This window comes from Erpetoichthys calabaricus, chromosome 6, assembly GCF_900747795.2.
Source record: "Erpetoichthys calabaricus chromosome 6, fErpCal1.3, whole genome shotgun sequence".
NCBI lineage: Eukaryota > Metazoa > Chordata > Cladistia > Polypteriformes > Polypteridae > Erpetoichthys > Erpetoichthys calabaricus.
The window spans coordinates 172,974,515-173,001,565 of record NC_041399.2 but is presented as its reverse complement, the minus strand read 5'-3'; the positions used below and the strand labels follow the sequence as shown (position 1 = coordinate 173,001,565).

The 27,051-nt window shown below is 40.1% G+C and overlaps 1 protein-coding gene across 6 annotated transcripts in view; it reads right to left on the bottom strand.

Moving 5' to 3' along the window:
• pard3aa (par-3 family cell polarity regulator alpha, a) overlaps positions 1-27,051 on the bottom strand; it is a 971,084-nt gene that overhangs the window by 584,856 nt on the left and 359,177 nt on the right. For all 6 annotated transcript variants that reach the window (XM_028804116.2, XM_028804120.2, XM_051929054.1 and 3 more), the window contains exon 4: positions 6,099-6,277. In XM_028804116.2, coding sequence (XP_028659949.1) covers positions 6,099-6,277 — 179 coding nt within the window. The remainder of the gene's footprint in view (positions 1-6,098; positions 6,278-27,051) is intronic.

Here is a 27,051-nt window from a genome sequence, read left to right as displayed (position 1 = left end):
TGAAAGCCAAACTTGCAGAATTTCACAGTGATGAATAAATAGTGATAGACCTGGTACGTGAGTTTTGTGAGGAAAAGAATCCTTTCTGTTAAGCAGGAAAAAGCAGTGTAAAATAATCCTGGGCTTTTTACAGCAAACATTACTTCAGAAGAGGAGACCATATTTAAAGTAATCAGAGATTACTTGACAACCATAAATTTCCTTGATGTTGTAAGCTTTAGTCACAACTCCCAAGATTATTTTCCCTACAGTATGTTGCAAATCCATGCGTTTTAATGAGCGCTTAAAACAAGAAAGCATGATTTATCCACAATATCTAACTGTACCATGTGTTTTTTTTATTCCTGAGTATCCACTGCCTTGCATGCACCCTTAGTCATTCAGTAATTGTTATTGAGCAGTTAACAGAAAAACACATACTCTTCCACTTTATAGCAAACCAGCAGTGTTACCTGGCTAAGACAATGGGCCTTTGTTATTGTGCTGTCACTGAATCAGATGATGCAGAAGTACTACGATACTAAGCGCTTTACTGTATACTATTTGTAGGTTTTACCAAAGGCTAACATCATTGGCAGGTAGTGTGGTATAGTGGTTGCGGCTTTGGACCTAGGACTTCTGACTATATAAACTATGGACCATGAGCAACTCGCTTCATCTGCCTGTGCTCCAACTTCCATCCATCCATCCATTGTCTCCCGCTTATCCGAGGTCGGGTCGCGGGGGCAGCAGCTTGAGCAGAGATGCCCAGACTTCCCTCTCCCCGGCCACTTCTTCTAGCTCTTCCAGGAGAATCCCAAGGCATTCCCAGGCCAGTCGAGAGACATAGTCCCTCCAGCATGTCCTGGGTCTTCCCCGGGGCCTCCTCCCGGTTGGACGTGCCTGGAACACCTCACCAGGGAGGCGTCCAGGAGGCATCCTGATCAGATGCCCGAGCCACCTCATCTGACTCCTCTCGATGCGGAGGAGCAGCGGCTCTACTCTGAGCCCCTCCCGGATGACTGGATCAGGATCTCGCTACCAACCCTGAGAGGGCACTCCACCCTTTTCCGGTTGAGGACCATGGTCTCGGATTTGGAGGTGCTGATTCTCATCCCAGCCGCTTCACACTCGGCTGCGAACCGATCCAGAGAGAGCTGAAGATCACGGCCTGATGAAGCAAACAGGACAACATCATCTGCAAAAAGCAGTGACCCAATCCTGAGCCCACCAAACCGGACCCCCTCAACACCCTGGCTGCGCCTAGAAATTCTGTCCATAAAAGTTATGAACAGAATCGGTGACAAAGGGCAGCCCTGGCGGAGTCCAACTCTCACTGGAAACGGGTTCGACTTACTGCCGGCAATGCGGACCAAGCTCTGGCACCGATCGTACAGGGACTGAACAGCCCTTATCAGGTGGGCCGGTACCCCATACTCTCGGAGTACCCCCCACAGGATTCCCCGAGGGACACGGTCGAATGCCTTTTCTAAGTCCACAAAACACATGTAGACTGGTTGGGCAAACTCCCATGCACCCTCCAGGACCCTGCTAAGGGTATAGAGCTGGTCCACTGTTCCGCGACCAGGACGAAAACCACACTGTTCCTCCTGAATCCGAGGCTCGACTATCCGACGGACCCTCCTCTCCAGGACCCCTGAATAGACTTTTCCAGGGAGGCTGAGGAGTGTGATCCCTCTGTAGTTGGAACACACCCTCCGATCCCCCTTCTTAAAGAGGGGGACCACCACCCCGGTCTGCCAATCCAGAGGCACTGTCCCTGATGTCCATGCGATGTTGCAGAGGCGTGTCAGCCAAGACAGTCCTACAACATCCAGAGCCTTGAGGAACTCCGGGCGTATCTCATCCACCCCCGGGGCCCTGCCACCAAGGAGTTTTTTGACCACCTCGGTGACCTCAGTCCCAGAGATGGGGGAGCCCACCTCTGAGTCCCCAGGCTCTGCTTCCTCATTGGAAGGCATGTTAATGGGGTTGAGGAGGTCTTCAAAGTATTCCCCCCACCGACCCACAACGTCCCGAGTCGAGGTCAGCAGCGCACCATCCCCACCATATACAGTGTTGACACTGCACTGCTTCCCCTTCCTGAGACGCCGGATGGTGGACCAGAATCTCCTCGAAGCCGTCTGAAAGTCATTCTCCATGGCCTCCCCAAACTCCTCCCACGCCCGAGTTTTTGCCTCAGCAACCACCAAAGCCGCATTCCGCTTGGCCTGCCGGTACCTATCAGCTGCCTCCGGGGTCCCACAGGACAAAAGGGTCCTGTAGGACTCCTCCTTCAGCTTGACGGCATCCTTCACCGCCGGTGTCCACCAGCGGGTTCGGGGATTGCCGCCACGACAGGCACCGACCACCTTACGGCCACAGCTCCGGTCAGCTGCCTCAACAATAGAGGCACGGAACATGGCCCATTCGGACTCAATGTCCCCCACCTCCCTCGGGATGTGGTCGAAGTTCTGCCGGAGGTGGGAGTTGAAGCTACTTCTGACAGGGGGCTCTGCCAGACGTTCCCAGCAGACCCTCACAACACGTTTGGGCCTACCACGCCTGACCGGCATCCTCCCCCACCATCGAAGCCAACTCACCACCAGGTGGTGATCAGTTGACAGCTCCGCCCCTCTCTTCACCGGAGTGTCCAAGACATGTGGCCGCAAGTCCGACGACACGACCACAAAGTCGATCATCGAACTGAGGCCTAGGGTGTCCTGGTGCCAAGTGCACATATGAACACCCCTATGCTTGAACATGGTGTTCGTTATGGACAATCCGTGACGAGCACAGAAGTCCAATAATAAAACACCGCTCGGGTTCAGATCAGGGGGGCCATTCCTCCCAATCACGCCCTTCCAGGTCTCACTGTCATTGCCCACGTGAGCACTGAAGTCTCCCAGCAGAACGAGGGAGTCCCCAGAAGGTATGCCCTCTAGCACCCCCTCCAGGGACTCCAAAAAGGGTGGGTACTCCGAACTGCTGTTCGGTGCATACGCACAAACAACAGTTAGGACCCGTCCCCCCACCCGAAGGCGAAGGGAGGCTACCCTCTCGTCCACCGGGGTAAACCCCAATGTACAGGCTCCAAGTTGGGGGGCAATAAGTATACCCACACCTGCTCGGCGCCTCTCACCGGGGGCAACTCCAGAGTGGTAGAGAGTCCAGCCCCTCTCAAGGAGATTGGTTCCAGAGTCCAAGCTGTGCGTCGAGGTGAGCCCGACTATATCTAGCCGGAACCTCTCAACTTCGCGCACTAGCTCAGGCTCCTTCCCCTTCAGAGAGGTGACATTCCACGTCCCAAGAGCCAGTTTCTGTAGCCGAGGATCGGACCGCCAAGGTCCCCACCTTCGGCCACCACCCAACTCACACTGCACCCGACCTCCTTGGCCCCTCCCATAGGTGGTGAGCCCATGGGAAGGGGGACCCACGTTGCCTCTTCGGGCTGTGCCCGGCCGAGCCCCATGGGTGCAGGCCCGGCCACCAGGCGCTCGCCATCGAGCCCCACCTCCAGGCCTGGCTCCAGAGTGGGGCCCCGGTGACCCGCGTCCGGGCAAGGGAAAACGCCGTCCAAAATGGTTTTTCTTCATAGGAGGTTTGTTTAACCGCTCTTTGTCTCATCCCTCACCTAGGACCAGTTTGCCTTGGGTGGCCCTACCAGGGGCATAAAGCCCCGGACAACAGAGCTCCTAGGATCATTGGGACACGCAAACCCCTCCACCACGATAAGGTGACGATTAAAGGAGGGGCTCCAACTTGAAAAACAAAAAAAATGTAATCAGTTGTATCTCAAATAATAAGTAATAATAACATTACATTATATTATTATACATGCTATATACAAATGCACATGAGTAAAACATTTCTGTATTTGATAAATTTCTGCTTCTCCAAGTGACTTAACTTTTGCTGATGGTCACTGCAGCACAGTATTTTTTTTTAATTGAAACAGGTAATCAGTAGGAAAAATGTAAAATTTTAATACATATTATCATTATTAGAAGTTGATGATTTTCACTTGATTACATTGTTCACTCAATACATTTCTTTTCATGTTTTTCCATCATTTGTATGCTCAAACTTGTATCTTTTTTTTTTTTTTTTTTTGCAATATAATGGTTACAAAAAACAATACAGTAATAACACATCGTATGTTACTTTAACTTTTTACAAACAGCAATGACGTTTACAGGCTGCACCCATATATAACGAATTGAATGATTTCACTTTTTTGGTTGTTTTCTCTTGTGCCTGAAGTGGAAGAAAAACAGTTGTTGGTACTATGTTTTGGTGGCTTCTTAAACGATCAGGGACACATTTAAAGTCCACAGGTGCATATGTATATGCAAGGAATTGTTGAAAAGCGGGGCAAACCCAGTTCATAGTAAGTAGATGCGCATATACAGCATCTATATCTATAGATGCAGAGGGTACAGACCTATAAATACCTGGGAGTGCAGCTGGATGATAGGGCTGGACTGGACTGCCAATGATGATTCTCTGTGCAAGAGAGGACAGAGCCGGCTATACTTCCTTAGAAGACTAGCGTCCTTCAACATCTGCAATAAGATGCTGCAGATGTTCTATCAGACGGTTGTGGCGAGCGCCCTCTTCTATGCGGTGGTGTGCTGGGGAGGCAGCATTAAGAAGAAGGATGCCTCACGCCTGGACAAACTGGTGAGGAAGGCAGGCTCTATTGTAGGCATGGAGCTGGACAGTTTGACATCCGTGGCAGAGCGACGGGCACTGAGCAGGCTCCTATCAATCATGGAGAATCCACTGCATCCACTAAACAGTGTCATCTCCAGACAGAGGAGCAGCTTCAGCGACAGACTGCTGTCACTGTCCTGCTTCACTGACAGACTGAGGAGATCGTTCCTCCCCCAAACTATGCGACTCTTCAATTCCACCCGGGGGGGTAAACGTTAACATTATTCAAAGTTATTGTCTGTTTTTACCTGCATTTTTATTACTCTTTAATTTAATATTGTTTTTTGTATCAGTATGCTGCTGCTGCAGTATGTGAATTTCCCCTTGGGATTAATAAAGTATCTATCTATCTATCTATCTATATGTAAACGAGTTTGAAGGTCAGGGTGGGGGAGCCCTTTCAAATTCCATAAGTGTGAATGTACTTTGCAATGGAGTAGCTCTTAGAGGACCCTTAAGGCATAAACATGTGTCATCAATAAACTTGTCTTGCAGCTAAGAATGCCACTTATGTCTCTACTTCTCTCTCCTTTGCTTCTGGTTAAGAATCACCTATGCTCACAGCCACAGCATCTGATACCAGCACTTGATCTTTACAGTGCTTGCTAACCATTGAGCTTCACCTTACTTTCTCTTTTCCATTTCACATCTTACAGTACACAGCACACTCAATCATATCTGTTTTTTTCCTGTCCAGAACACCACTTCTTTTTCAGTCTTTTGTCCACCTTATTGAACTGTGCTGCTGTCAATCACTAGTTAACATAATATTAACAAATATTAAGAACTTACAAATTTATCAATAAAAAAATTGTTAGCTGATTTTCTTTTTTTCTATAACATCATAAAATTTCAGTCAAAGAATTTTGGAGATTAAGTGTAATTTAGTTTTTCTATTTCAGCTTTTTAACTAAATAAGAAATAGTGTTTTGTTGATGTGTGAGGGGGTGAGTTAGTCAAGCTTGCACTTTATACACATATATTAACATTTAAATGTGTGCCAAGCAGTAGCAAAACAAACATGCTTCAAAAGATATGGTTAAAAGTAAAAAAACATGATACAGTTTTTTGTGCTTCTTGCACTATTTTGATTTGTTACTCAAATAAAGTGCTAATAATCTACTTTTTTCCACATCATTCTTGCAATTCCCATACAAGTAGACATTCACAACTTGTAACATTCATAATCACCAGTGAAGCCTGTACTGAACTGTGTTTATTGCTCTCTTTTTTTTAACCTGGTTAAGAAAGGTGGCATATTTGTTTATTTTGGCTTCTTAGGTGATATTCTGAGAGCAGAGGGGAACCAACTGAAATGATGTGGCAAGAGAATTTTTTGGCACAACAGTAATTGATCCAGCAAATAAATTTTACTTTATTCATGGAAAAAGACAATTGTGTACCTTCCTTTCCAGACTGTGTGTGCAGCCTTGTGTGTTTGGCTTGAGAAAGCCAGCAGTCGTAGACCAGCGTGTAGGATTTTTTCGAGAAGGTTCTTCAGCAGGAAGTGTAGATTCAGTGAAAGAGGCTGACAAACCAATAAGTGCTGGATCACTGCTGCGACGTACATGGAGTGGCATACCTAAAAAACACAATAAATTAAAAGTTAAAACCAAGATAGGTAATGCTGTATAGCCAAGTCTCAAGCCACAATAATATCCAAAGACCTTCACGCAAGTATTATGACAAGTAAAAATAGGGCTGTGCAATAAAATGATAAAGATAATTATCACAAAATAACTTTTCCTCGATAGAAATATAAGGCATGGTTGATACAACATACAACGTTGACAGAACTTATTCCATCCTTGTTTTGACAAACAACAAGAAAAGCCAATGATAATGAGAATCGCACCCAACCAATTATGCAGCTGGAATAGAGTTATAGCCACGTCAGGTTAGATTGATGCAAACAGCACTGAGCACAGGAATAGCAGCTAGAAGTAGCACATACGCTCCAGCAGCCGTGCACACCAGTACGTCAGGAGTGGGAACAAGATAAAAGAGAAAATGACGACAGAGAATGTTAATGAAAATTTGAAAAACATCAGCGTTACCAAAGAAGATACCCCAATGGACATAGCCCAAGGCTCAAAAGATAAGGACACTGTTAAAAAGAAGGATCCTAGAAATTCGGTAGTGTGGAGACTTTTGGCTATTTAATGTCCAACAAGAAGCAGAGTAGCATGCACTGCAAATTGTGTCAAAAGTATGTTCCCACAAAGATGGGTAATATCACCAATATTTTGTACCAACTGACGGTGCCATCCTTCAGAGCATGCACAATGCTTTACAATCCCAGACCTTAGTAAGTGCTGCACTAATGGAATGGATTTCTTGTACCTTTCTTTTTTTTTTGTTTACCTTGGAATAGAAGTCCGTGTGGACTGATTTTTTAAACCCGTCCCCCACCTGCTCCCACTGTACTCCATCCTACGCCTGCCCACTCTTGCATCCACTTGGCCTCATTTGTCCCATTCCAAGCCTCACCCTAATGGTTTTATTCCCCTCCCAGCTGCAGTAACACACTGCTTCCATTAAGGAAAAAAACTCATGTATGGTTGATAAGCCTATTTAACATGATCTTGTACAGTGAAGTGGTTGAATGGTTCCCCTCTTTGGCCCAGTTGTCCTTTTCAATTTTTTTTGCAACAGTTCTGCTTCATCACTACTTACCGTATATACTCGAGTATAAGCCGACCCGAATATAAACCGAGGTACCTAATTTTACCTACAAAAACTGGAAAAACTTATTGACTCGAGTATATGCCTAGGGTGGGAAATGCAGCAACTACTGGTATGTTTCAATAATCAAAATAAATACCAATAATATTACCGTACATTAATTGAGGCATCAGTAGGTTAAATGTTTTTGAGTATTTATTTCAAAGAAAAACAGTAAACTAGCTCTGTAAGTGGAGAAGAGGGTCAACAAAAACAATATGGTATCTCGTGTGCGCGCGTCTCTCTCTTGCGCGCGCGCGCGCGTGTGTGTGTGTGTGTGTGTGTGTCTCTCTCGCCTGACTCGAATATAAGCCGAGGGTGACTTTTTCAGCACATTTTGGGTGCTGAAAAACTCGGCTTATATTCGAGTATATAAATACAGATCTTCCGATGGGACTTAAACAATAATTTCTGAGAAAAAGTTTGCCTTTCTCACAGAGAGGATCAAGAAAGAGTAGTGTAAACAACATTTGTGTTGTTAAAGCCTTCTAAGTAGGCAACCAATTACTTTTCTATATTGAAATAAAGTACAATCTATCTTAATAATTACTACTCATTCCACAAAAATGTGGAATGGGAATTGAAGGAAGGCGCTGTCTATGTACAAGTCACACATATAAGTTAAAGCTTAAAACATACGCTTTACTAGTCAGCATATGACTGGTAGCTTAACAAACACTCCCCACTTTCTCACAGTACTTTTTGCTCATCAATACAAACACATTGTAACCAAGCAAAGCACTGTGAACATACTGGAACCTCCTTATCTGCTTGCAAGCTCTGTGAGGAAACAGGGCGTTGCTAACCGCTGGCCAGTGAACTTCTGTACAATCTTTGCAATCTTTGAGTGCATTAAATCGTGATTATTACAAATTATTACAAATCTCTTCTTGTTCCTGCACCTTTGTGATCCTCTTAAACAAAAGATATATAGAAACATAAGCTTTGGGCCGAGAAATGTTGGTACTTTGTAGAGCATGTAGATAAGTGTTGGTGCTGAACAGTTTGTTGTCAAGTTCTTTCAGTAATATTTGATGTAAAAATCAGTTGTTGCATCTTTAAACAGTTTCAGAAAAGAGACCACAGTTTTATCTTTTTGTTAATGCAGCTAATGGTCAAATTGCTGCAAAACTGAATTCAGCACTATATCTTGTTTCCACAGACCTGTTTGAGTGACCTCATAAGCTTGCCTTGTTGTCTAGTATGTTTAAAATACCTCACTTTTCTACACAAGCCAGAAGCTGGGTAACTTTGCTTGCTTTCTCTATCACTGCTTGTGTAAAAGCACTTGAGAGAATCGTGTTAAGAATGTGGACACTACAGTTTAATCTGGTGTAGTCATGCAAGGCAGTAATCATGTTTGCTCCTCAGTCAGTAACAGTCAATTCCGAAAACTCTTACATTTTTCAAACAGTAAAGTGCAAATGTTTTCATCTGTTTTAATCCTGCTTGCTTCAAACATGTTTGCAAAAAGTACCCTTGACACAAGATTGTAGCTCTGATTAATATAATGGATAGTAGCGGATATGAAAGAGGTTTTGTCAAAGGTTTCGGTCTAAATATCAGTTGTGACAGCACACTCATAATTATTAAGTCTCTAGCATGTCATATGCAATATCCTTTCTCAGTTTTTGTCTTTTTCTACCACGTGCTGCGATACAGTCATCGGATGGGGCAGTATCACTTTAACCATCAGACTTTCCAACTTTGGCTGCCTTGTGAACCAGATACTGCTCAAGTTGAATACAGCCTTCACCAGACACTGTGTTGTAAAGCCCGATATGCTTGCAAACAAAATCCACACATTTATCCTGTGCTTCACTTTTAGCGTTAGTTGTTACTTTTGACAGGTTTGGCATGAATGTCAGTTTAGTTTGACTCTTTGCTACAGCCAAGGCTCATCAAGGCAGAGAGCAATCAGCAACACTACAATATGTAATTTGATTATAGGTTGCAGTCTTTTCTTGTCATTCTTAGAAAATGAGAGCTTTAGAAACTTTTTTAAAAATTATGGATGAGCATTACACTCCCATCTCAAGAACAACTATGACTGAAAATCCTATTGCTATGCTTGTTAATGAAGTTAAAGAAAAACTTAAAAATGAGATGCTGCAGACCATACCATGTGCGTCTTTTTGGGAGTTACAGCACATTTTTGCAGTGTCAGTGATAGCAGATACTGGCTGAAGTCATGCCTTCATGGACCCACAGTTTAGGCTAAACTGGGGAGACTAGGATGTTCTGCAGCAGAATGAAGTCTGATGCCTTCTTATGCTAGAGAAGAGGTAAAAAGATCGCTCACAGGTTAGTGTTGCATGCATAAACATGTGCATACACATACAGAATTATAAATGAGTCCCTTGTAAAATATAAAAAAAAAAACTGTTTCAACTGTGTTTCAGAGATCCTGATTACTGAAGCTGAGGCTACAGGATGAGAATTTTCAGAAGAAAACCCTTCTGAGCTACAGCTGCCGGAAAAAAAGTCACCTCCATGCAAATACCCAAGACTGCCGGCTAGATATCAAAGTCATAAAAGGAAGCACATGAACAATCAAGAATCCTCTATAGCCTCACAAGTACAGAAATACTTTTGAGAAAATTGAAAAGCAGTGTGATGAAGATTCACTCAACTTTTGGACAAAAAATACGGATAGGTTTCTGGTCTTCATCCCCTTGCTCTCAAAGTATTGTCTGTTCCTGCAACCTCGGCTCCTGTTGAGAGTGTTTTCAGCAGTTGGGGGTCTTATCTTGAGACCACACCATGCCCGAACGGTAGCCAAAATGTTGACGGATTTGAAGTTCCTTAAGGGCAATTATGCACTTGTTTTAATGCTTTTTTTTTAAATACATTACTATTTAGATGTAGGCTGTAAAGTTTTAGATGCATTCAATACACTTTTTTCTTTTAAATGCAAATGTTGTATTTAAATGTTATTGAGAAACTGGAAAAAATTATTATACATGTAAAAAGTATAATAAATTAATTCATTAATGTCATTTTCTTTTACTCATATCAATATGTGCATTATTGTTTAGAGTAATAGGGTCTTTTGGAATTACATAAATAAAAACATATAGTCCCAATATGGGTGGAATCTACCAAAAAAAAATCTAAATTCTTAGATTAGAATTCTTGGTCTTGACTAAAAGTCTTGGTCTTGCTTTAGTTATGAATAAAAGTCTTGACTCTTGACTTGGTTTTGGTTGGGAATGGGTCTTGGCTTTGACTTGGTCTTCGGTTGGAGGAGTCTTAATCTTGTGTTGATCTCAAAACAGATGGGCTTGAATGCATCAATGTTAGATCACATTTTGAAGTTGTGTTTCTGCTTTGCGTATTGTGCTTGCTGGAATAGGCTCCAGGTTCCCCACGACCCTGCTCAGGATAAAGCAGATATGGAAGATGGATGGATGTTTGAGAACACTTTGAATATGCAATGTGTGATCTACTGCTCTACGTCACTAATGTTCACTGCCTCATTGGTTCACACCAGTTAATCTTGTTTAGCACAGCTTGGCTGCACCATATTGGTACTGTACAATACAAATACAATATTAGCGTGAGATGCAACATTTCAATCAGTAGCACTGCACCTGGTTTGTGCAAAACAATTATAAACTTACAAACTAATAGCAAGCTTTTGCATGCATTTATTGGTTAATACTGACTAAACTGTATCTACACAGTGAGAAAAAGAAAACTAAAAATAGAAATAGTCTTTTTATAACTTTTGAAAATAAAAATGATAACAAAAGTTGATTAAAAAAAAGTCCCTGAAGCAGCTGTTCCCCTTTCTGCCTGGAGGACCGCTGGCAGGTAAACACTAAGGCAAACCTACCTAGAAGCAGCCCTCCGGCCTTTTGCCAAGAAATATTCATCGTTGCACAGAAAATGCTGCAAATAAAAACAGCAGCTTTCCTAGTGTAAGAGCTATTAAAATCATCATTTAACAGGAAGTTCATTTTCTAAAAACACTGCAAAGTCCAGAGGGGGTGGAGAAGTCAAGCAGAGGGTGCACTGCAAAAGAAATGCACTTGGAGGAATTTAGATGTTGTTAATTTCAAGAAACACTTTTGAGGCTTTTCGTACAAAGAACTCCAAGAAATAATGGTAGTTAAGAAGTATTCAAGTTATAAAATAAATGACGTTCAAAAATAAAAGGGAGGTCAGTTTAATAGTTGAATCACCATTCCCAACAATAATACAGAATTAAATTATATATCAACTAGTCTGCGACCTGATCCAACCAAACCAAACCGATTTGATTTTGTTTTTAGTCGTAGGGGCAGTCTCTAAGTACATGAGAGCTGTTAATAAATTAATGCTCATCTGGAAATATAATGCATTTAATGTTGCAATAAGCAATAAGTAAATTAGGTGTTTTGGAACTCACAAACAGATGAGAAGCTCATCTGTCTGATGTCTCATGTTTTACATACCATGACAGAATGGAAAAAGAAAACAAGGGCTGGGATTATAGCTGAACTCGTGGTAGCTGGTCACGTTCAACAGCTCCAGCTCTGCCAGGCAGCACATTACTAGCTGTTAAAAAAGACTGAACTGAACATTCAGCACACAGTAAATGTGACATGGGTAGTGATTTTCAGCTGTTTAAATTTACATTGCCCAGCAACAAGATCGACAACTGCAGTTGGCAAATCTGACATACTGCACGACTAGTAGTTGTGAAACTGGCATTAGGTGCTTAACTTACATTTAAGTGTATTTGAGGGGAAAAATAAAATTTAAAAAAAGGTACAGTCCATTTATATGGAACTTTCATGTAAAGCAGACTTCAATGATACTGCAGGAAATCACTTAACAGAAAATTTTACAATAAAATGCAACCAATAGTACTGTACAATAATAAAATAAAGTATATTAACTTACAAAATATTTATTAAGTACATAAATAAATGAAGAGTAAAATTCAGGAATTGAACAACTTCAATAATATTTTATTTGAAACTAAACACATCAAGTCAAATGAAGTAAACACGCGGCATAGATAGCCAGATTGGTACAGGGGTAACTTAATTCTTCTGTGCATGTCAACCTTTAGAGGTCTATTGTGCATGTGTGTTTTTGTGTAAATAATTTTTCTGTCTTCATCATCAAGAATGTGCTGTGGTTGGACAAACAAACTGTTAAAAATCTTCATGTATAAATTACTTTAAGCATTTGCGTGAATGCAAGCGTACAGTATGACTCCGTATGCGTGTATACATGTATACTTAACATAAATCATGTATCTCGAAAACTACTTGTGTCAAAATTGACCAAGTCCCATATCTAAACAGGGCAGACCACAAAAATCCCAGTTAAATTTAACAATTTCATTTGTAATTATTATTGGACATAGATCAAACAGTTTTGGAAAGGTATGAGGACATGTACTGGACAAAAACCAATAGGCCTGGAGCCTGTAAAAAGACAATCATAATTCAACTTGTTTGAATAAGAAAGAGGTCAATTTTTTGGACTTTATTGTTGTACATAGGTATCAGCATTCAGGGTGGATATCTCAGAAACCTCTTGTTCTTCAATGTTCTATCATTGGCAGGATGTAGTCATCCAGGAGCTCTACACAATGCAAAAACACGCACAATTTCCTGTGAAAAATAGTAATTTTAACACATGAAAATAGATTTTAATTTTTCCCAGACAACATGAAAAAATCTATTTTTCTTGATGTTCTGAACATCGTAGAATCAGAATCTGAACATAACTCAATAGTAAATTTTTGACTCCATTATCAAACTTCCATTTACAGTGCATCCGGAAAGTATTCACAGCGCATCACTTTTTCCACATTTTGTTATGTTACAGCCTTATTCCAATTCCAAATGGATTAAATTCATTTTTTCCCTCAGAATTCTACACACAACACCCTATAATGACAACGTGAAAAAAGTTTACTTGAGGTTTTTGCAAATTTATTAAAAATAAAAAAATTGAGAAAGCACATGTACATAAGTATTCACAGCCTTTGCCATGAAGCTCGAAATTGAGCTCAGGTGTATCCTGTTTCCCCTGATCATCCTTGAGATGTTTCTGCAGCTTAACTGGAGTCCACCTGTGGTAAATTCAGTTGATTGGACATGATTTGGAAAGGCACACACCTGTCTATATAAGGTCCCACAGTTGACAGTTCATGTCAGAGCACAAACCAAGCATGAAGTCAAAGGAATTGTCTGTAGACCTCCGAGACAGGATTGTCTCGAGGCACATATCTGGGGAAGGTTACAGAAAAATTTCTGCTGCTTTGAAGGTCCCAATGAGCACAGTGGCCTCCATCATCCGTAAGTGGAAGAAGTTCGAAACCACCAGGACTCTTCCTAGAGCTGGCCGGCCATCTAAACTGAGTGATCGGGGGAGAAGGGCCTTAGTCAGGGAGGTGACCAAGAACCCGATGGTCACTCTGTCAGAGCTCCAGAGGTCCTCTGTGGAGAGAGGAGAACCTTCCAGAAGCACAACCATCTCTGCAGCAATCCACCAATCAGGCCTGTATGGTACAGTGGCCAGACGGAAGCCACTCCATAGTAAAAGGCACATGGCAGCCAGCCTGGAGTTTGCCGAAAGGTACCTGAAGGACTCTCAGACCATGAGAAAGAAAATTCTCTGGTCTGATGAGACAAAGATTGAACTCTTTGGTGTGAATGCCAGGCGTCACGTTTGGCGGAAACCTGGCACCATCCCTACAGTGAAGCATGGTGGTGGCAGCATCATGCAGTGGGGATGTTTTTCAGCGGCAGGAACTGGGAGACTAGTCAGGATAAATGGAAAGATGACTGCAGCAATGTACAGAGACATCTTGGATGAAAACCTGCTCCAGAGCGCTCTTGACTTCAGACTGGGGCGACGGTTCATCTTTCAGCAGGACAACGACCCTAAGCACACAGCCAAGATATCAAAGGAGTGACTTCAGGACAACTCTGTGAATGTCCTTGAGTGGCCCAGCCAGAGCCCAGACTTGAATCCGACTGAACATCTCTAGAGAGATCTTAAAATGGCTGTGCACTGACACTTCCCATCCAACCTGATGGAGCTTGAGAGGTGCTGCAAAAAGGAATGGGCGAAACTGGCCAAGGATAGGTGTGCCAAGCTTGTGGCATCATATTCAAAAAGACTTGAGGCTGTAATTGCTGCCAAAGGTGCATCGACAAAGTATTGAGCAAAGGCTGTGAATACTTATGTACATGTGATTTCTCAGTTTTTTTATTTTTAATAAATTTGCAAAAACCTCAAGTAAACTTTTTTCACGTTGTCATTATGGGGTGTTGTGTGTAGAATTCTGAGGAAAAAAATTAATTTAATCCATTTTGGAATAAGGCTGTAACATAATAAAATGTGGAAAAAGTGACGCGCTGTGAATACTTTCTGGATGCACTGTACATGGAAGTAATACACTCAAGTACTAAACTGGAGATGCTGAAATGAAAGCGTAGTGGAAATAGGACTGTACAATCATTACAGAAAAATAAAATTGGAGAATACAGATATAGGCAAAATAGAATAAAATTTAATTGAAACAAGTAAAAAGTTTCTGCTACTAGATTGACGAACCCCTCAACCAAAGTTCTTTAAAGCCAACTCTCAGTTTACAAGTAAGCCAAGCAGTATTTGTATAATGAATTAAACTGGGCATGATACCTAAAAGTGTTGTAACTGTAATATTTAAAAATCCACATCTCACTTGCAGTAGTGAAAACACATCTAGTGGGTATGTCACAACAATGGGAAGCCACAGTCCTAAACGATGCAACAATGATTACTAATATAAATTGTTTTTGTAAGAAAAATGAGTTCATTGATAATCATAGCATAACCCAACTGAACTGTTATATGTCCAATGTGTCCTCAACAGGTTACCTGCCCACATGCAGGCATTTTTTTTTGTTGTTGTTTTTTTTTTTATTTTAAATACATATGCTGTCTGAGAACAATGTTGAAAAAAATAAATAAATAAATCTTGTGTGCACCCAGTCTTGACAGTTTATTTCTCTTTCATTTTTCAATGTGTTTTTTTTCTTTTCTATGAACTTTTTGAACTCCATTATTTCAAGTCAAAGAACTTGTTTCATCTGCCTTGTATAGAGAGATTCAGTGAAATTCTATTTTTTTCCACAGAACATTAAAACAAAAGATTGAAAGAGAGCAAGAGAATCTAAGCACTCAGCTGTAACATCTCCCTGTGCCTTATATGTGGGTGCCTTTGATCAGACTGCAGGTTCTTAAGGTAAAGGCTGGCTGTGCAGAAACACAGATAGGAACATTAACAAGGACACCTAAAACCTGTAGTATTTCACTGGGCAGGAAGCCACTTTGATCGTCTATCTTAAGAAACTCTTGTATTTTTACAAAAGACATGAACATGTCTAACAGGCACTAAGTCTCACCCATCTGTCAGCAAGTTCAATGCAAGAGAAATAAAAGATAAGAAACTGGCTTTTTGAAACAACTAAAAAAATGGCCTTTTCATGGATCAATGCAAACAAAGTAAATATTTTTTACAATTTATTAAAGACAGCATTCATAGTGTAGGATGCCCCAGCTGCATTAAATAAAACAATAAGTGATCAATACAGGTCAGCATAAGTACTTCTACAGAAGTTTCAGCTACTTACACATTAATTAAAAAACAAAATCGATATATGATCAATAAATGCATGAGGCAACCAGTGGAAAAAGGCCAGAAGAAACCATCAGAAAAAAGTGAAAACTGTGTGTGGTTAAATATTTTAGAAAACAAAAAATAATGTAGCAAAGACTGTCCACACTCGTCTTGGATTAAATAATATACAGAAAAAAATTAACTTCAAAAAGAACAGATTTTTGAAAATTTCAAGTCAAACCTATTTTTTTAAAATCACGGTGAACATTAACTTGCCACAGGAAATTGTGTTCTAAAATAAAGCATCTTTAATAAACTTTTAAAATACAATGCCTCAGTTTAAAATAGGGTCCAAAGGGTACATGTCCAAAAGCCTTAAAGCTTGCCAGACACATGAACACTGAGTCAGCAAAAGGTTTGATTTAAAAAAAATATGCTCTATGTATTTCTGAGGTATGTTTATGAAAACGAAAGGATATTAGAAATTATGCATTTTATTCACAGATTCCTGGCACTATTTTGCCTGAGGTAGGTACTGTATATGCTCTGTTTGTATGTCTGTCATGGGTGGAGCTTTGTTGGAAATAAAGAAGGAAAACTGCATGAAACCAGGTAAACGAGGTTATTTGCCTCTCTCCCAAAATAACTTGAAAATGTGTGGAACCAGAATGAAAAAAATTAAAGAGTTTTTATAGTCTCCATCGATGGTAATCATGATAATTTGAGGTTACCTCACCGGTTGTCTGAAGCCTCTCCATTCTCCTCCTTTTGTCTCTCAAGTATGATACCAAGATAGGTAGATTAGCAAATAATTTGGAATCCGTTATATCATTACAGAAGGACTTGGATAGCATACAGGCTTGGACAGATTTGTGGCAGATGAAATTCAATGTCAGTAAATGTAAAGTATTACACATAGGAAGTAAAAGTGTTAGGTTTGAATACACAATGGGGCGGTCGAAAATTGAAAGTCCACCTTATGTGAAGGATTTAGGAGTCATAGTGGACTCTAAGCTATCGACTTCCCGACACTATTCAGAAGCCATTAAGAAGGCTAACAAAATGTTAGGTTATATAGCACGATGTGTGGAGTACAAGTCCAAGGAGGTTATGCTTAACCTTTATAATGCACTGGTGAGGCCTCACCTTGAGTACTGTGTGCAGTTTTGGTCTCCAGGCTACAAAATGAACATAGCAGCACTAGAAAAGGTCCAGAGAAGAGCAACTAGGCTGATTCCAGGGCTACAGGGGTTGAATTATGAGGAAAGATTAAAAGAGCTGAACCTATACAGTTTAAGTAAAAGAAGATTAAGAGGTGACATGATTGAAGTGTTTAAAATTATGAAGGGAATTAGTACAGTGGATCGAGACTGTTATTTTAAAATGAGTTCATCAAGAACACAGGGAACTTGTGTTCTTAACTTGTTAAGGGTAAATTTCGCACAAACATTAGGAAGTTTTTCTTTACAAAAAGAATGATAGACACTTGGAATAAGCTACAAAGTAGTGTGGTAGACAGTAAGATGTTGGGGACTTTCAAAACTCGACTTGATGTTTTTTTGTAAGAAATAAGTGGATAGGACTGGCGAGCTTTGTTGGGCTGAATAGCCTGTTCTCGTCTAGAGTGTTCTAAGTTCGGTCTCCCATCTTCAATCTGTTAGAGCTCATCGATGATATATTCTGGTTCATACCGATGTGTGCAATGATTTTAGGAAAATTGAAGGAAGCAGTGCAATCAGTAGACAGCACCAAATATAACTGTAGTAGACAGGACTCTTATATCAGGACACAGAAAAACATGAGCCGACTATTCACAAACAAAAATCCTAGCACTAAAGTCATATTGGAAGTCCATTTTAGCTTCTTCAAACACTAAGGAAGGTTGCAAAATACACAACAAAACAGAATCAAGATCACAGACAGGCAAAAAAGTCAAAATACAGAAGAAAAGTTTAAGGTAGCCATCTCTCTCTCTCATTCGTTGGACAAGAGTCCTGTCTTAAATTGAAAAAGTAATTTCCATGAGTCTTGTATTTCCTGCTTATGATATCCGCTAATAATTTAGATTTTAGCAAAAAAAAAAAAAAAAAAAACAAGCAGTTTTGCATGTGTTGATGAGTGACATGTGGATTATACAACACAAGTAACGTGAAATTATTTTTTTCTTCTTTACTTGAACGTTTTTCACATTGTTTATTGATATATAGCATTGATCACTATTTGCTTCTATTATATCAAACTTTTTTTTGTAATTCTGCATGAAAAGATGAGCTAAAATATATTTCTCAGCCATTAACACAAATTATATGGGGTAAATAACATATTAAAAAATATCATTCTTGGACGGAGTATTCCCTTTAACCACTTCTTTTCCATTAAAATGACAATTAAAGAACAGCAGCAAATGGTGTAACTTTCAATATGCCATAAATGGTAACCCTAAATTCAATTCTATTCACATTGGTAGGCTTGTCATTAAACATTTGTAATATACAAGAGAAATGTAAAGCTTTCTTTGACTGGGTAGTTCTGCATTAGGGCATTAATTATAGAAAACAACAAGACTACAATTGTTGGCAGGATTAACCTTCTTATTAATAAACTGGATAAATAAAATAAAGCAGTCATAGAAGTACTTCATGATAATGCATTGGAACAATGCTGTAGGAAAACAGAAGGTAATTTTACGGTCAATCTTTTTCTTTTTTACAGGTAGCCTTCTTAAGCAGAAATTAATTTTAAGAATCTTTTTAAATATTTACTGATAAAACAGGTTTGAAAGCAAAAAAAAAAAGCAAACATGTGTAACAAGGAAAGACTGTAAAGTGACAGGAGTGTTCAGGAGCTACAGAAGACAATGAGACAAGTATAGTCAGAGACCAACAGCCCTACATATAACACTGCCATCAACATTTAGAGTGTGAAGTGTACTCCTCAGGGATGAGATCCACATTAGTACTGGAACACTGCACTGAAGCAATGCCTGCTCCTCCATAACAGATGTATGTGAAAGTTGCGCAAGAACGAAAGCCACATACTCATTAATTACATATATTTCAAAAAGGAAACAAGTAGAAATTCTGAATAGAGAATCAAAGTAAAGGTTCTTGAATAATTAAACTTAAGCTTGTCAAGCATGTGGGACCTAAACCATATGACTGATCATCTGGTGACTGCATTTGATGTTGACAGCTTCGTTTGAAGGTTTGATATAAAAAAAAAAGTGAACTTTAAATCACTTGGTTCTTCCAATTCTCATCTGCTTCACCGCACTATAAATATTGATTTGCCTGTGCAAGTATTGAAGACGGCTCTTAAAAAGAGAGTTTGATATGAAGACTTGAATGCTTAATTACTGCTCAAATGCTCAAAGTCATGCCAGAGGGAAACTCCTCAGGAATTCTAAACAGAAGTTACCCTGCATGCAGCATATTAATAACAACAAGGACCCATGAGTCCAACCAGTTCTGAGCAAACACTGGGAGGAACCTTAAAATGAGGAGAAATGCTTAACTAGACACTGAATATTAATGAGGATCAGATGTACAGCAAACCATGACTGCCACCAGTTCTGAGCAAACACAGAAAAGGAGCACAACCCAAGAGAAAAGATGAACTACACACTGATTATTAATGAGAATTAGAGCTTCAATGACCCGCTTCTCCAGCCAGCTATGTGCAAATACTACGTGGGACACAAACCAAAGCAGAATATTAAAGAGTTTCAAAAATAATACAGCAAGCAACTCCCACTAGGCATGAGTAAATAAATGGAGTGGCCAAGAAAAAAGAAAACCTGCTCTGCATATTACAATCCAAACATAGCAAGAGTGGACCACCCAAGAGATAAAAGTCCTTTGGCTTTCTGGACTTGCCATGGATACTACACTAGACAAAAAGTGGGTCAGGGAGACAATTCAAATATATGCTCTTCCAGAACAGGGTTTATGGAGGCAGTTTGCATATGTAAAAGAAGTGCTAAGGTACTTAACCAGCTCCGTCGACAAAAAACAGAATAGGAATATTTTTATCCTCTCAGTACAGTTTTTTTTTGTATTTGGTTAGTTAAGAATAAAACAACACAAGTTTACTAATGGTTTATTTACTATCACCATTAGGTTCAAAGAGATCTTGTGTGAAGGCAGCAAAACTGGGAAGGGTTAAGGCTGATTTACTGTATACTTCTGTGTGGAGCTACGCTGCTGGCACAGGCCTGGATGCTAGTTAGAGGTGTTTGCAGAGTGTAAGAAAAGAGAATGCACTATTAAAATACAAGCAGTTTTTGCCTTCCGAGATCACCATTCCTTTTCGTACACATTTTTGTCCATAGGCAAATATATTTGTATCTCACATTTTTCCACTTTTTCATACATTCGCTGACTTCCAAAGTGGAAGATGAATGGAAACATGTTTCAGGAAATACATAGTTACTAAACTGGGCAATCAAAGTTGCAGTGATAAGCATAAAGGTTCACATCGACATGACATGTAGCGGCAATTTTTTGAGGATGTGTGGATCATGCTACGTCATTGGTACACCATAGGCTCAACACAAAATTGTAAATCAGCCTTTAGTGCACAATGAGTCCAGATACAGAAATGAAGTTGTTTGCTGGTCTATAGCCAACTAACCCAATTCATTCTCATCTTTCCAGAAGTAAAATAAATTAAACACAGTTTTAGTCTGGCACTGAGGAACAGCAGTTAATGACATAGTACCATCTATATATATAATTCACTAAGCAGCCGACCATGGCACGCAAGACAGAGACCATGGGATACGCATGACAGAGCCACGCCCACCAACTCACAGAGCCCCGCCCACCAACTCTAAGACCCTGGGATACGCACGACAGAGCCCCACCCGCCAACTCTAACCCTCCTCCCGCATCATGGGATACGCACGACCGCATCCACCCTCGCAAACTGTTTTACACACTGCATACAGCGATTCCCATCCACGACAAACATGCTTCTTCTTAGATGGTCCTGCAGGAACAGGGAAAACCTTTGTCTACAAAAACCTGATTCATACCATACTAAGAGCATAGTGCTTTTGTTGGCTTGCCCGCCTGACTGTTACCAGCATTCACTGCAATGTACTGGAGTGTAAAACTATTGCAGCTGCTACCTCACAAACTGTCCTTATTCCCCGGATTTCCCTGACCCCATCAGATTCAAATTTTTACACGCAGACAATTTCCTGTTAGATTAGCCTTTGCAATGACAATTAATAAGGCACAGGGCCAAACTTTCAAAAAGACATGCCTCTATCTGCCAACTCTAAGACCATGGGATACGCATGACAGAGCCCCGCCCGCCAACTCTAACCCTCCTCCCGCGTCATGGGATACGCACGACAGAGCCCCGCCCGCCAATTCTAAACCTCCTCCCGCATCCACCCTTGCTCTTGAGGCATGCACACTGCCTAATCACGTGCCCGCACGCAACACCTCACCAAATATCGCCTCAGACGCTTTCGTCTCTGCTAAAGTCCACATGCACATCTGAGCCATGTTGACTTTTCATTGTTCTTTTCGGTTCCGGCTGCTTTTCTATATATAATCCACCAAGACGCCCCAACCATGGGTTACGAACGACAGAGCCCCACCCGCCAACTCTAACCCTCCTCCTACGTCATGGGGAACGCACGACAGAGCCCTGCCCGCCAACTCTAACCCTCCTCTCAGCTCTCGAGGGAACAAGTGCTGAAACTTATCCCTACTGACGAAGTGACTTTCACCAGCGTTGACTCCATCGTCACAGATGATCCTGCAGATCAACTTTCATTCCCCGAAGAATTTCTTAATAGTCTTACTTAATAGTCCGCATAAACTCAAAATTAAAAATGGTTCAGTCATCATGCTTCTCAGAAACCTCCTGCCAGCAAAAGGTCTCTGTAATGGCACTAGACTTTCTTATTACCAGCATTCACCGCAATGTACTGGAGTGTAAGACTATCGCAGCTGCTACCTCACAAACTGTCCTTATTCCCCGGATATCCCTGACCCCATCATATTCAAATTTGCCTTTTACTTTTACACGCAGACAATTTCCTGTTAGATTGGCCTTTGCAATGACAATTAATAAGGCGCCTGGCCAAACTTTCAAAAAGATATGCCTGTATCTGCCAAAACCAGTTTTCAGTCATGGACAATTGTATGTTGCTCTCTCCAGAGTTCCATCTTTTCATTCACTAACAGTCGTATCCTCAAACCTACCCCATTTGGACAACTGTGTCTTTCAGGAAGTGTTCACCCATCAATAAATAATTATGCGCCGTATGGTACGCTGCGGGTTGGCTAGTACTCTTTAGTTCATTATAAGTGCTACAGGAACTATGGAAAGGATTATAAAGGCTCCTGTCAATAATGGAGAATCCACTGCATCCACTAAACAGTATAATCTCCAGACAGAGGAGCAGCTTCAGTGACAGACTGCTGTCACTTTCCTGCTCCACTGACAGACTGAGGAGATCGTTCCTCCCCCACACTATGCGACTCTTCAATTCCACCCGAGGGGGTGGGGGTAAATGTTAACATTATACAAAGTTATTGTTTGTCTGTATACCTACATTACTATCACTATTTAATTTAATACATTCTTTATCAGTATGCTGCTGCTGGAGTATGTGAATTTACCCTTGGGATTAATAAAGTATCTATCTATCTATCTATCTATCTATCTATCTATCTATCTATCTATCTATCTATCTATCTATCTATCTATCTATCTATCTATCTATCTATCCATCCATCCATCCATCCATAAAGAAGTGCAGTTGTGCAACAGGAGATCCTATCTGTAGAAGGTTTATTTACAGCATACTGGGAAGGCAGAAACTGGAGAAACTTCAGTTAATACTTCTATAACAACGGTGGCAGTGGATCTTCACAGTAGACAGCTTTATTTTCCTTTTAGGATATAGTCTCTAAGTAATCCAGAGAGTGTGGCAAATAAAGTCTGCCACGTGAGAGTAACCTGAATAGTGCAAACATAATTGGTTTTGTTAGTAGTGAGAGCTTAAAACTTTTGATAGGCTTCAGTTTCATGTGATGACAGGAGCAGGGGGAATAGTTTGGAGACACTGCAGCTACAGTTACAGAGGTTACTTTTGCTGAACTTTCTCCAGGGTGGCTTAGCTCTCTCCAGACCCCCACACTTTGTGCACTGTTCATTGTGTTGTAGATTGTATTTAAATTGGATATATTTTCAAATAAATATCAAAAACTGAACTCTCTCATTTATGTGAATATTCAGACACTTGCTGTGGTAATGAAAATTGTGGTCAGGTGTCTCCTGTTTGATTTAATTATCTTTGAGATTTGTCCAGAACTTGAATGCTCTACACAAAAATTATATATGATCTTTTATGACTGTCACTGTCCGAAATGAAGGCAAGGATGTTTAATATGATCAGCAAATAAAGTTATTGAATGGCAGACATAAAAGTATTGTTCTTTTTCAATATCCTTAAATATTTAAAAACCAGTAACGGCGCACTGCTGTAACAATAACGTGCACTGAATCCACTTGACTTGAACATTCCTAATTTTCATCCTCTCTCTCTGCACGTTTGCCATTCGTTTGCTCAGCGGTTGATGTGTTTACTCTTCTTTTCTCCACCCTAGCGGCCTGCTTGTTCTCTTCTTTCATCGGCATCTTTTCACGTTAAAACTGATTAAGTCCATGTTTGTGTTGCAATTACTTAGTACGCTTTCTTTCATTATTCACTTAAGCTGGCACTTCAGTCTTCAATCTGCCTCAAGAATGATTTAAGATATGAAGAGGTAGGGGAAGTGATGGCGAAGGTGGTAGGGAATGAGAATGGCGCCTGTACGCATGCACCGCCCTGCTGGCACTGCCAAGAGTTGATTCTACAATAAAATAAAATAAAAAGAGGAAAAACCTTGGAGGTCAATCATCACTCTGAAAGCGGACAGTAGACATCACGTAGTATATGTGTACCAAATTGCAGGTCAATCTTTCAAACGGTTTGTGAGCTACAGGTGATTTAAAATCCTGGACAGACAAACGGACAGCCAGGCTAGCATATTATAGAAGAAGAGCCTCAGTAATCATTGTTGAGGTTAAAAGAAACAAAAGAGAGATCAAAAATGGCAAAATTTAGAGGGTGTGTCAGTCCCCCCCCCCCCCCCCCCCCCCTCGAGATATTTATGTATAGAATATAAACTAATAGAATTTTAGATTTTCAAAATTAAACTAATCCAGAAAGAACCATAAGGGTTTGTAAAAACAGATGTGGTGGTTTTCAAGTGATATTCTGTATATACAGACAACGGAGGCCAAAAAAACAGACAACGGAGGCCAAAGAACCAAACAAAACAGGATTTTTATAACAAAAAAGGAACATGCACAAATGCGAATAACTAAAGTACAGTATAATATAGTATAATAGACAGCTAATGCCTCCAAAGACTAACTAAATGAATATAGCCTTTTTACTTCTCTGAGTAAAACTTCCTTAAAACCACACTCTTCACCAGTCTGAACCTCATTTTGGACCCCCACCTCAACAGATGTCATCAGTACCTCCTAACTTTGAGCATATCTGCCTTTAAAATCTTTCTTCACAAGCTTATTTAGGCGCACTACAATAAGCACTCCTGCGTGATGTGACAAAACGCTTGCACATTCCCCCTTACCAGAGAGAAGTACTGGTGTGGGTCAAAAGGGTTGTCCTCCCAGGAGACATGTGGAGCTATACAATATATTGCCTTCTAATTTAATGGAGAGAAAAAAATCATTAAAAATATTTTTCCTACTTAAAGTTTAAACTTCTCATTATGTAACAACAGAAAAGCAATCCAATAATAATAAAAAAAAACTATTAAACAAAAATAGAAAAGTACCAAGTAAGATTAATGTAACAAGAAATGTGCATACACAAGAGACGATTTCTTTATCCAGTAAAAGCAAAAACTTAAGAGAATACTCCACCCAAAAATGATGCATTCTTCCAATGTACTTTCTACTGGTAGCCAAGAAATTTGGAAATGTAAAGTCTGATGGGATTGACTTTTTAAATTGAAGACCCACCTCTCTCTCTCTCTCTCTCCCTCATTTGTTGGTCAAAAGTCCAGTTTTCAATTTAAACAGATAATGTTTCTTGTTTATGTGCATGCTGATAATTCAGGAAGTAACAATATAACAATATTTTAGCAAAAAAAACAAGACATGCATTTTCCATGTTTTGAGCATACAACTGGTTAACGGACATATGGATTATGCAATGCAAAAAACAGGATTTTTTTTTCCTTTTTCCACATGGATATTTTCCACATCATCTGCAGTAGTACAACACTAGCTATTACTGCCTTCTATTATGCCATAAACTTCTTTCTCTCCATGAAAATATGAGATTAAAATGTTTCCTTGGCCACAATTACAAAGCACATGGGGTAAATAGCATATAAAAATAATTTTTGAATGGAGTACCCTTTTAAAGTTTAAAAGAAATAAATAACTGTAAAAAACAATAGAAAAACTGAATGAATGCAGTTTACAGACACCCAATTCTCCAGCCGTCAAATTCTGTACCATTACTTGCACAGTTACTGTTAAATTCCTAGAGGACTGAACTGTCTTTAGTATCTAATAGAGCATTAGACAAACCTGAATTAAAATGCTTCAGTAATGATATCCTATTAAACTATTCATCTCAGCCCTGGGTTATTCCAATTCCTTCACATTGTTCCTTGACCTGCCCTTTCATTTCCACCAGAAGCCCACACTCCATCTTTTAAATTGGGCAGGCACATAAAATATATCTTTTATGCAGGCTTGATCTTAAAAAGAGCCTTAAGACTAGCAGCAACAAAACTGTGTCTTTGCAAAAACACAAAAATGTTGTTTTATAAAATTTTTTATTTCACCTTAAAATTCAGTCAAATGTTTTATTTTATAGTAGCACAATGTATAAAATTAGCAGAACAAAATCATTTGTCAAAACTAGTTTTACTTGTGTGCTTTTGTAATAAAAAACATAGTAAATGCTGATGCCAAAGCCAGGTGATGGCTGCTGCTATTTCTGTTTCAGACCTGTTTGAGATTAGAAGTAAAGCCCCCACCCCCTTCTAATGGACACTTTTCAAATCCTACTACCAGTCAGCGGCTCACAGCTTCAAACACATCTTTTAATCCCTCGAGGGGTATGCAGTTCCGAACAGTATGAAACATCATTTCTTTTGTTTGCTGCTTGTGGCTCTTAGCCTTCCAACTGGCAGTGCATCCGCAGTGCACTACATGCTGAACAACTGACATCTGTGGCACTGGGGAGGGCTGAATACTTCACTGAAACCTTTCAGTTTCTCTATAATTTTTAATTTGCATTGCAGACAGATAGAAATATTTTTTAAAAATCTATGAACTTTGAAATAAGTTAAATAAATCAAATGAAATAAATTGACATTAAATTAAACATAACATAAAGTCTCCATGAAAAAACATAAGATTCTCAACCCACTTACCCTGAAGAATAAAAGTTGGTGTTTAAAAAACACTGAATTTTGTAAGGTAAATACATCTAATATCTTTGGAATGCAGCTCTGTGGACTTATAAGGCTGCATTTTCCAATGGTATATTTACTCAACGAAAAATGTGCTTTCCTATAAATCTTTTGCCCTCACTCAGTTCACAAAATTAATTTCTGTATCTAAAATCAAGCCACAGTCTGGTCCAATAGCATTGGGTGCAAAACAGTAATAACCATGGATAAGGTCTATTGCAGGGCATACTAAAATACTCACTTTATACGAATTTAGAGTTGAAATTTTACCTAACATGGGAGAAAAACCCTTGTAGATACTGGAAAAATGGGCAAACTAATCAGTATTGACTAGGCCAGAATTGGAATTCAGTATCCTGAGGATGTGATGCAGCAGCTATTATGACTGAACATCCATGCGGTCAGGGTAACCAAAATGTCACGTCATTCTCTAACTTGCTTAATCCAGACTAGGGTTATGACAGGGTTGGATCCTAACAGTCACCAAAA